The 12,114-nt window shown below is 41.3% G+C and overlaps 1 protein-coding gene across 5 annotated transcripts; it reads right to left on the bottom strand.

Annotated features, from left to right (window-relative positions):
• Nucleotides 1-6,740: 6,740 nt before the first annotated feature.
• Nucleotides 6,741-11,713, bottom strand: LOC131233591 (E3 ubiquitin-protein ligase XBAT32-like). Of its 5 annotated transcripts, none has more exons than XR_009165293.1 (4): nucleotides 10,292-11,713; nucleotides 9,072-9,707; nucleotides 7,195-8,969; nucleotides 6,741-7,076 (listed from the first exon to the last, which is right to left on the bottom strand). XR_009165293.1 is itself a non-coding variant. In XM_058230365.1 (4 exons), exons 2-4 carry the CDS (start codon nucleotides 9,264-9,266, stop codon nucleotides 8,427-8,429), a joined length of 375 nt encoding a protein of 124 aa, XP_058086348.1. In that variant the 5' UTR covers nucleotides 9,267-9,707; nucleotides 10,292-11,713; the 3' UTR covers nucleotides 8,232-8,426. The 5 variants fall into 5 exon arrangements, 1 of the variants encoding a protein (XP_058086348.1); XR_009165292.1 differs by having other exon boundaries at nucleotides 7,195-9,707; nucleotides 10,292-10,543; nucleotides 11,529-11,713; XR_009165294.1 differs by having other exon boundaries at nucleotides 7,195-9,707; nucleotides 10,292-10,482; nucleotides 11,529-11,713.
• Between the last annotated feature and the right edge of the window lie 401 nt (nucleotides 11,714-12,114).

The raw sequence follows: 12,114 nt of genomic DNA, 5'->3' as shown, positions 1-12,114 counted from the left end.
GAGGCCCATTGTAATATATATGTGGCCTGTATTTGAGGCCCATTCTGATGAGCATTCGGCCTCAGCTTGATGCATTTGAGGCCTATCTAATGTACGTGAGGCCTATGTGATGAGGCCCATTGTGGTGCATTTGAGGGCCAGGTGATGGAGCCCATTGTGTTGTATATTAGGCCCATGTGAGAGACCCATCGTGATATATATTAAACTCTTGAGTGAGACCCATGGTGTTGTGTATTAGGCCCTTGTGTGAGCCAAGGGTCCACTATATGTTAGGCTCTATGCAGGCCATTCCTTAGAGGCAATGTTAGTTAAATGTCCACATTGTCGAGGCCGATTGTCAATGCCAGATATTGATACCAATTATGAGTATCTGATAGCATAGCATCATGATATATGCCCATACACATCATCTGCATGTTTGTTATGAGATGTGGTTGACCATTGCATATGTCATTGGGCAGCTTGTTATGAGACTCCCTGATAGGCGAAGATTGTCTCACATGAGCGCACGGTATGCGTATGATTGATGCATGACTGAATTGTATGACTCATGCATCTGACATTGTGTGTTGTGATTACTGTACGCCCTAACTACATTAGGGCCGTAGCCTCCACAGGCATATCGTAGATGGCCAGATGGGAAACCGGAAATATGTTATTAGCATCGTGCTGCCATAGATGGCCCTGGGTAAAAATCTCTAAACCCTCTTGGTACCAGAGAACGCCCCAACATCGAGATCGAGTGGATACATGTACACCCGAGTGTGGAATACCAGGAGGTCGCGTCTCCCACTATGTCGTGGTCGGTTGGGAGGGGGTGTGGCCTTACCCGCTTGAGGGAGTAGGCATAGCTAGGATGATGTTTGGACCGTGTTGATCATCATTAATGGGCGATGTGCCCCATGGGTTGATAGTGTATGGTGATGCACATGTTACACCTATAACTGTTAAAATGATTTTGGTATGATCTAAGCCCGCTTGAGGACCATTTTTGCGGCCCATCCATGAGGCCCATTATGATGTATTTTTGACCTATGTGCAGGGTCCACTTGTTTGTATTGTTAGGACTAGACACGTGGCCCATTTGATACATATGAGGCCCAAGCAGTGTGGCCCACTTGTTGTATACGAGGCCCACTTATGAGGCCCATGGTGATGCATTTACGGCCCATTTGATTCGGCCCATTCAACCTGACCCATTCAACTCGGCCCATTTGATTTGGCCCATTTGACTTGGCCCATTGATTCGTCCCATTTGACTCGGCCCATTAATTTGGCTTATTCGACTTGGCCTATTAATTCGACCCATCTGACTCGGCCCATTAATTTGGCACATTTGATTTGGCCCATTCGACTCGGCCCATTTGATTCGGTCCATTCGATTTGGCTCATTTGACTCAGCCCATTTGATTCAGCCCATGTGAACGGCCGTGATGTGTATTAAGCCCTTAAGTGAGGCCCATGGTGTTGTATATTAGATCATTGTGTGAGGTCATGGGCCCACTGTACGTTTGCCTTTATGTGGGCCACTCCTTGCGAGTGATGCTGGTTAAATGGCCACATTGATGGGCAATGATGGTTTAATGTCCACATTGTGACCTTCCTGAGGCCTTGTTCGACCAATTGTCGAGGGCGATTCCAATTGTTTGGACCGATTCCGATTGTCGAGGCTGATTCCAATTATTAAGGCCGATTCTGATTACCGACGCCGATTCCGATTAACAATCAAGGCCGATTATCGTGACCGATTTACCGAATCTGATTATCGAGGTCGATTATCGATCGATTTCGATTATCGTGGCTGATTACCGATTAGCGATCGAGGCCGATTATCATGACTGATTGTTGATTTCGATTAACGATCGAGATTGATTATCGTGACCAATTTGCCGATTCTGAATATCGAGGCTGATTAGCGATCGAGGCCGATTATTATGACCGATTGCCGATTCCGATTGACGTGGCCGATTTGCCGATTCTGATTGTTGATACCGATTCTGATTATCAAGGCCGATTATCGATCGGTTTCGATTGTCGTGGCCGATTGCGGAGGCCCATTGTGATGTATATGCGGCCTGTATTTGAGGCCCATTCTGATGAGCATTCGGCCTCGGCTTGATGCATTTGTGGCCTATCTAATGTATGTGAGGTATATGTGATGAGGCCCATTGTGGTGTATTTGATGGCCAAGCGATGGAGCCCGTTGTGTTGTATATGAGGCTCATGTGAGAGGCCCATCGTATTGTATATTAAACTCTTGAGTGAAACCCATGGTGTTGTATATTAGGCCCTTGTGTGAGGCCATAGGTCCACTATATGTTAGGCTCTATGCGGGCCATTCCTTAGAGGCAATGTTGGTTAAATGTCCACATTGTCGAGGCCGATTGTCGATGTCGGTTATTGATACCGATTATGAGTATGTGACAGCATAGCATCATGATACATGCCCATACACATCATTTGATGTTTGTTATGAGATGTGGTTGACCATTGCATATGTCATTGGGCAGCTTGTTATGAGACTCCCTGATAGGCAGAGATTGTCTCACATGAGCGCACGGTATGCGCAGGATTGATGCATGACTGGATTGCATGACTCATGCATCTGACATTGTGTGTTGTGATTACTGTACGCCTTAATGACATCAGGGCTGTAACCTCCATAGGCATATCGTAAATGGCCAGATGGGACACCAAAAAAATGTTATTAGCATCGGACCCTGGGTGAAAATTCCTAAACCCACTTGGTACCAGAGGACGCCTCAATGTCGAGACCGAGTGGAACATGAGCGCCCGAGTACCGAATACCAGGAGGTCGTGTCTCCCACTATGTCGTGGTCAGTTGGGAGGGGGTGTGGCCTTTCCTGCCTGCGGGAGTAGGCATAGTTAGGCTGAGTCTGATCAACTCATAAATGGGTCCATTATCGACGAGCCAGGTAGGCATTGGTATACTGCTGGTAAGCGGGTAGTGAGGTCTTTCCACTCGCTGGGCTACTCGGCCTGCAGGGGCGGTAGACAGTTTGGAGTGTACCAGACCCCGGTGATGATCCCAGAGATATACAGTACTAATTGAGTAGGAGTTGCATACTCATTCATTCATTCATTCACTATCCACTCGGGCTGGTGGTGCGCAATTATTTGTTACATGTGCCTTCGCAATGGTCAGGATTTCGATTGGGGCGCGCGACTAACGTGAAATCAGGAGTTTACCACATTAAGTCTGACTATCCAAATTTAGGTATGGGACTAATTTGGATAGAAGTCCCTTATGATGGACCCCATAGCCTGCGATATTACATGCTACCATCCTGACTTCACATTCCAGCATGGTCATTCCATTCGCATCGCATATCACATTACATCCGCAGCATATGACATTTTGGGTTACTATGTTTCTGCATTTATATGGCCTAGATATGACTGATGGTATTCATGGACTCATCAAGATTTGCATATTGCATTGCATCATTAGCGACTGATGTTTAGCTTACTGTCTCCACATTGCATAGCTGATTTACATTGCTTTATCAGTATATGATATTGTTTTTTGCTATATTTCTGCATCGCATAGCCTGGATAAGGCTGATGGTATTTATGAGCCTATCAATATTTTTTCACATTACTCTGATATTATATGAATTATGAGCTCGTCAGTATTTTCGCTTACTTTGTTATCGTATGATTCATGATCTTGCCAATATTTCTGACATTGTATGATTATGGCATTGCATTGAATACTTAGCACTTATCTTGTGCACACACTTACACCACCCTCTAAGCTTTCTATAAGCTTATGCACGATAGATGCGTGCAAGTGACGATAGGACACCGTCGAACTGGGGCAGGAGCGTGCGGCAGAACTTCTGAAAATTTTATTATATGCATGTATTTCCTTTTCAGTATTGTAATCAAATGATTATATTAGTTGATATATGGTGATGTTGTTCTTAAGATTTGGGTATACCTGTGGTTATGCTACTTATAAAATAAATTCATGTTGAAAATCCTCATTGTAGGATCCCAGGATCGGATTCTGGCTTATGAGCGCTAGAAGCAGAGAATGGGGTACTATGGAAGCTATCGGCATCAGATTCGGCGATTGAAATTTTTGTGAGCCCGATTTTCAAGTTTAAGACGTGAGAGAAGTTGGTATCAGAGCATAACTTGGGAATACATGAAGATAACATCACATATCTGCTGATAGCTACCATGCACTTTATGATTGTTGAGAACTTAAAATGATTAAATCCCAAAGTTCGAATAACTTGGAGATTTTCTAATATAGCTCCCTACTGTTGAGGTTGTGAAGCTGCTTAGTGCTCCAATCTCGACCGTTTCTGACCGGGATCCGAGGTTCAGTGGGATCACCATAGTGTTGATAATGTGTCTTGGGAGAGAACGTTATCTTTATCCTTTTGTAGATTAATTAGCCTTGTTATATATACTTGATGATGTTTTCTCTTCCCTTGTCTATTCTGTAAATTTCAAGGACAAAATTTTTATTATGTGGGGAGAGCTGTAAGACCCGTATCGTAGCCCGTACCATTCCGTATACTCATATAGTCCTTCCGGTCAAATTTCGGCAACCCGCGACCTATAACCAATGTTGCGCGCGATACTAAGCTGAGTCCTGCATATCTGAGTCAACTTGACCCGACACTTGTACCAGTGTGACCGCACTGTCGCCACGGTTCCGATGTCGCGTCTCATGTGCCGAGGCGATACGCAGGCCAGAAGATGTGGGCCTGCATTCAGTTCAAGAAAAAACACCGCACGTTGCAAAACCCAAGAGAACATCAGATCACATCCCATCAATTAATCCCATTAATCACCTCACATGTCAAGTACAACACCCATCCCCGAGCAAACCCTAAGTCAAAGTAACCTTACATGTCAAGTACACCTATCACTCCATCACCTATTACCCATCACTCGCACATCTCTCTCTCCTTACAACCCTCTCTCTCTCTCTCTCTCTCTCTCTCTCTCTCTCTCTCTCTCTCTCCTCTACCCATTCTCCATTTTCAAGCAATCACCCAAGCTCTCCATGAGAAGAGCTTAGTATGGTCCATCTTCCTACCCCCACATCTTTCATCATAACCCTCCAAACTTCATCATCATATGTTAAAGTTGAAGCCGAGGAGTTAGGGATTTTATCGGACCAAGAAGATCGAAAGGGTGGGTGATTTGATTTATTTGATTTGTGATTTGAGGGCCCACATATGGTGAGACCCGTCTTGATGTTTGCATTGTTTAGGGAGGGCCCATAGTAGCGGGGTCCCCCCCTTCTCACTAATCTCTCTCTCTTTCTCTCTAATTTTCTTTGATGATGAAGATGATGTGGAGTGGGACCCACCATGCTGTACGTGTGAAATCTATACCGTATAGGCCATGTGGGCCCTACCCTATTGGTGATGGGAAAACACAAATATCATATTGATCCAAATCAGGTGGGCCATGTTCATGTGGGACCCACCTTGAAGTATGTATTTTACCCACGTTGTCCATCAGAAGTGGGACCCACGTGAGTAACGTGTGGTATCCACATCGTCCATCTGGGATAGTGGGACCTACCGTGTGCTGTGGATTTCATCCAGACAGTCTGGATTTAGCCAATAGTGAAGGCGTGAACAGACAGTAGGGTGTACTAGCTAGCAAAACAAAAGGTAAAGTAATTATAATTAATATTATATTATATAAGATATATATGGTGGTGGCCCCACATGGGACCCACCTATTTTGCTTGTAACAGCAATCGCTGCACCACACCACAGTTATGTAGCTACTATACTGATGGTGGGCCCTACGTGTACCACACACCAGCTGTATTGACGCAGCTAGTTCTATGGGTCCCACCATTTTCATCCACACCGTCCTTAGACGCTGGGACCTACCTCATATGTGAGGCCACACATTTGATACATTTATTTGATACATTTATTTTATATCCAGCTCGTCTATTCATTTTGATCTGGATGTAGGGCCACCTTAGTGACGTGTGCACCTTGTACGTGGGGCCCTCTTGATATATGTGTTTTATCCCTGCCATCCAGATAGGCTGGACGGTGGGTTCACCTAATGTAGGCGTGGCTCCCACCTGCCACGTGTGAGGCCAGCCATGATTTATGTGTTGGATTCACACCATCCATCTAGATGCACTACAAGAAAAGGGGGCTTTAGCCTCAGTTCAAAACTGTGGCTAAAAAGGTTAAAAACTGAGACTAAAGCCTTTAGCCTCAGTTTTGCCTCAATTGTTCAAACCGAGGTTGAAACCCCCATGGCTAAAGGCTTTAGCCTCAGTTTTAGCAACCGAGGCTAAAGTAACTTTTATAGCCTCGGTTCTTCAAGTGAGGCTAAAAGAACCTTTTTAACTTCAGTTTTCTCGAAATGAGGCTAAATCAAAATTTTAGCCTCCATTGTTTCCAACTGAAGCTAAATCCAAATTTTAGCCTCAGTTGCCTCCAATTGAAGCTAAATCTATTGTTAACCCCGGTTTTCAACAACCAAGGCTAAAGCCTTTAGCCACGGGAGTTATAGTCTCAATTTAGGTAATTGAGGCAAAACTGAGACTAAAGATGGATTTAGCCTTTGTTGGCATCAACTGAAGCTAAATTCACTTTTAACTTCAATTCTCAACAACTAAGGCTAAATCATTTATTTTAACCCATTCATAAACCTGTGCATAGTCAGTCAGATCCACAACATTAGCTACAATATTGTAATGAGTTTTTCCTCTAAAATAAAACCCAAGAAAACCCAGAAAGAGTCTTCAATTCTCAGTCAAATAGACTTGGAATCCCAATCCATAAAACATGAAAAAACATAAAGAAAAGAAAAGGAAAGAAGAAAAATAGAGATGGGTTTTTTCCCTTAGTCCAAGAGACTTGAAATCTCAACACAAACAGAGAAACCATGGAAATAAGATAGAAATCTCAACACAATCATGTTGCCTCAGATCTAATATTTTGGCAATGGATCTGTGCTTCCTGCAACACCCTTCTGAATCATATCGCCCCAGAAATCAGAATGCTTGCTTTCTCAGGCAATTCAACATCCTCAACTTTACCTTTGATCACCTGTAATATAAAGAACAAAAACCCTCACAAAAATGAGAACAATGTAGCAACCAGGTGAGTTCGGCAAAGAACTCAAAAAATTCAGGTATTAAGTTTAAACTGCAAAATAAAATCACACCGTAATCCATTCTCTCAATGATGGATTCCCAGCAATAAGCCTGCGTGCATATTCTGCCATTTCAGATGCCTCCACTGCATAAATATGTTTAGCACCAGCCTGAACAAAACAAGAGAGAGAGAGAGAGAGAGAGAGAGAGAGAGAGAGAGAGAACAGACTACCAAAAGAAAAGAAAATACAACAAAAGAGAACGAAAAGGAACTAAAAGAAACAATAGCTCTACAAAAACCGTCCCCTGTATAGTAAGACCCCCAACACGACCAGCTCAAGGAGCCCAATTCCTAAACATGATGAGAACCCGATAGAAAACACCAGCCTCAGTTCCAAACACTTAAATCATCAGGATGTCGACTTAAGAGAAATCAGCATACCATTGCAGAAACAAAGAAGAAGAACTCCAAAAAAAAAAAATTTAAAAAAAATCATTACTATGGAAAAGAAAGGAGAAATCAGAGTCCAAGCCTTATCAACTCGCAGTCACCATATAGCCATGTTTTATAGAATTTAAAATGATCTATTTTACCTCACAAGCATGTCACCATTATCTGGAGCTAGATAAATTGGAGCCTTATGTTCCAAGATACAACTGCTGGCCTAACATGCTCAAACCACAGCTAAAAGAACACATGGATGTATGGCCACTATCACTTAAGACTAGTGCAGAAGTAATGGAGTTCCAGGGGGCCCATAGTGATTCCATTTCCACTCAAAATTCTCTCAAAGAACGAAAAAGTACAGATATTATAACATAGTGCAATGAGGAAAAAACCATGACCTCAGTATTATGACCGTTGCATCTTTATAACATAGTGAACTTCAAGGATCACCGGATCATTGTGCAGGGTATCCCATTCTTGAGCTACGCACAGGAAGTAAATTCATGTCCTGTACCAGGTTAGAAATATCCCTGTTTAAAAATCCAAGAAACAGTAAGGCTTACCTCAACCGCAAAATTAAAGAAAATCCAATACAACTTCTTCTCTTTAAGATCCAGTTTATGCATCTAATTTCACAATAAAAGCATTCTACACTTCACAAAAACTCAACACCCATGAAGAAATTGCTTTAAGAAAATAATGACAATAATAATCAAAATACAAACACCATTTCAAAGTAGAAAATAAATAAATGGAGAATGTCATTTGAAAAGCCATGAATACATCAGAATTAAGCTCACCTGCATAAAAGTGGAATTGGATCTACTAATTTATCTTTCTTTCAAAATCACATCGTTAATGGATTTGCAGTCCATGCCACTCCTCAGGTGAGTTGATATCTCTAAAAACCTTCAGCCCACATAAAAATGAAAGATGGATCCTCTGTTTGCTTGTTAGAATCTGTCTTGCTGGTCCCTAAATTATAACGTTTCCACTGATTCAGTATGAATTCTGTTTTGCCAATCAAATCTTGCTTTGCTAGACTTGCACAGAATTAGCATCACGTTTTATTTTCTGACAATTAGCACAGACTTGACATGAATTTTTTGTCACAGTAGCAATCCTCTTATTACAGATTGATGAATGGAAAATGTAGGTGATGGGCAATTCAAAATGAAGTATAAATTGATACCAAAATATTTTTACTTCCAAGTTCTACGTTTTTCTTTTTGGTTGTTGTTGAAGGGTTACTTCTAAGTAGTAAATGCTAAAAAAGAACAAATTGAAAAAACAGAAGAAAATCGTCTAATTTGCATAAATAGAAAAGATTGATATTACCTTCCCATGATAATTCCTAAGATTAACATCAACGCCAGCCTCAACCAATTGAGAAACAATCTAAAGGAAAAGGCCAATACAATCAGTTTAGAAAATCTACAAAGGCCCATGAATTTAATAACCAGTCAGGATCAAATGGGAAACAAAAACTAAATGAATCACCTCGTAGTGGCCCTGCGCTGCAGAATAATGGAGAGGAGAATTACGAATGCCGAGAGTTGAGTACCTTGCAAGGCAAGGATTATATTCCAAGAGAGCCTTAGCTTCTTGAAGATCCCTGTTTCTCACAGCGGACACCAGGAACTCCCCCGACACGAAGCATCCAAAGGAATCATCCATCATAGTTAAAAATTCCATTATCTTTAAAACAAAGTAAAATTCCTGAGTTGACTTGGGTGAGTTACGCTTGTCAGCAAGTTTCCAAGAGTCTTGGCTCGAAATCTTCTCTAGCCGAGTTGACTTGGGTGAGTTTTAAGTCAAGCCACCAAGTTTTAGAATTATGGTATGCGCAATGAGGCTTACTTAATGAATGGTTTAGATGTTCAACATACATAAGAAGAGGTGCTACACTATGGTTGGTAACATTTATAAAAGACTGAATTTTCATTTGCCATAATTTTAAAGCTAAGTGGCTCAACTTGAAACTCACACAACTTGATGTGACCAGGTCTACTCAGTCAAAGCTCTTTTTGTTGCATCAGCTATCCCTTGCTTGAAATACATTCTAAATTCCAATGACTCATGGTGACCTCACTTTTCTTCTATTGAGAGGGCTAAATTCACAGTCCAAATCCATCCCTGAAAGTTACACAAAAATTCAAAAATGAAAATTAATATAGAATTCAAAGAAGAAAAAAAACACTCGGGAGATTGAATGAGCAAATGGCCTGAAAAAAGAAAAAAGGGTTTGGATAACAAATAAAAGAATGAATTCCACTAAACAATATCCAAGTCATCTAATGTTTCATATGAGACTAATGAGTCTAACGTGTCATATGAGCTTTAGGTTAAGCTTTATTCTGTTCCACTGCTTGATAGAAATGCAGAGTCCAAGAATTTTATCATATGAGCTTTATTCACAAATTTATCACAGGCATTATAAGAAAGTCCAAGAATAATGTCTTTGGGCTTCAAATTGACGCTTCCATTATTCCCATTAAGCCCAATTCCATCACTGCTATCAGCTTCCAAAGTATTGTCATGTCTGTTACTCATAATAGCCCCAGAGTTGTCACTGTTAGCAACTGAAATCTTATCATACGTTAGAATTCAATACTGTTAACTGTCGTTGGTCTTTTTCAGATGATTGATGGAAGAAAAAGATGCCATCATTAAAAGGCCATGGTGTGGATCCAAAGAGGGTAAGTTTCGCATCGGCATACCTTTGAGCATGAAGGTTTCCTTTGAGATGATTGAGCAGCGTGGTTTCACCGTAACAGGGGGAGAGACACAACATGCAAAAGAAGGTGGACCGTTTCCCATTTTCCCTTAGCTCGACGTATGGATGCCCCTGATTCCGGATACCACGGAGCGTCACCTTGGCCATCTCTTCTTTCAGACTGCAACTGCCTGCCTTTCTCAACAACAATTCACTTCCTGCCGCCATTAAAACCTTTCCAACATATGTCCTTCAACTATCATTCAAGTAATATAAATCTTGAAACCTACTTTTTGCGAGAAAAGCCTTCTGTGAACCATATAAAACTTAAAAAGGCCTAGTTCCAGAAATCTGCAGCTTACAAAACTGCTTAATTCAATTTCCTAATCACCTCAGGAAATAGGAAAGACCGAAACCCAAACAGAAACCCCTTTTCACTACAACATATCAACCCAAAGCACCAAATTCCGCCAAAGGAACCATTAGATAAACCTAATTCCACAAATTTTTCATATAAACCGCTCGATGGAGACTATATTGACGGAAATAACCCCAGAAATCGTTCAAAATTCCAACAAACCCTTCTCATCCACCACACAAAACCCAGAAACCACAATTTTTTGAAAAAAAAAAAAGGAAATCTTAGAAAACCCTAATTGTGCCAATCTGCCCTCAATTATGCAAATAACAAGAATACTTAAAACCCTTCAAAACCCACAGAAGCTCACAATGAACCCTAGAAACCGCCATATCATTCAAAACAAAAACACCACAGAAAACCCATATTCTATGAATCTGCCCTAAGAATACACAAATTACAACAGAAAGAACCCCGGAATCTGTTACAAATTGAGAAATTAAAAACTTGAAAATCACGGAATCTGCTAAAATAACCTTCAGAAAGCCTGAAATTAACAATTCCGCAGCATACTCGTACGGAAAATCGTCGAAAAGCATGGTATTCGTCTGTCTCTGGCTTTAAACATGCCTCAATTGCAGGAAAATGTAAGATCTGAGAAGAAATCTGACATTTCCATGGCCATATCCACTCGGATGTATAGATAGAGAGAGATGCTTCCTACCAAAACGAAATTGAAACGTCTCCCAAGGGCAGAAACCCTAATCTTCCTCGGCATACGGCATAAAAGAAGAAGAAAAGAAAAAAAAACCACACCCTAAAACGTGGGAAGAGCAGCATAGAGATGAGAAAAGACTCATATCTATTGCAAGAGGAGAAATACCTCTTGATATTGATGAAATCTCTGAGAATGGAAAAACGAAACCGTAGATCTGCCCTCTCTCTCTCTCTCTCTCTCTCTGTGAAAATGGCGATTTGAAATAGCAGCGCCTCTCTCTCCGGAGATATTTCTATATGTATTATTTTTTCGAATGGATGGAAGAAGCGGGAGGAAGTGACAGCAAACGCGACTTGGGAACTTTCATGCTCTGCCTGACAGTGTTGGATGATACGCAGGCCACTTAGAAATTACAAATTTGACATAAATTCAGTCAAATTAAACAATCGAGCTTATGCTAACTAGATTACATCTATCATGAACTAAATATTATGCTTATTTTATTATCTGATAATTGAATTGGTGGATATTTGTTGGACGGTTCAAAATAAAAAATCCAACGGTCTAATTTTTATAAGTGTGCACACGCGACATGTGCCAGGACCCATCAAACATTTGCTGGATATGACAGACTATGTGGCCCCAACCACACTCAAGACAGTATGTTCCTTGCTGTGGGGCCCATCCACACTAGGTCTAGACCGATGAACGATCCAGATATCATACAGGTATGATATATGTATTAAGATAG

The sequence above is a fragment of the Magnolia sinica genome, chromosome 18, assembly GCF_029962835.1.
Source record: "Magnolia sinica isolate HGM2019 chromosome 18, MsV1, whole genome shotgun sequence".
Taxonomy (NCBI): Eukaryota; Viridiplantae; Streptophyta; class Magnoliopsida; order Magnoliales; family Magnoliaceae; genus Magnolia; species Magnolia sinica.
Note: the sequence above shows the minus strand (reverse complement) of the source record. Positions and strands in the feature narration are given on the sequence as shown.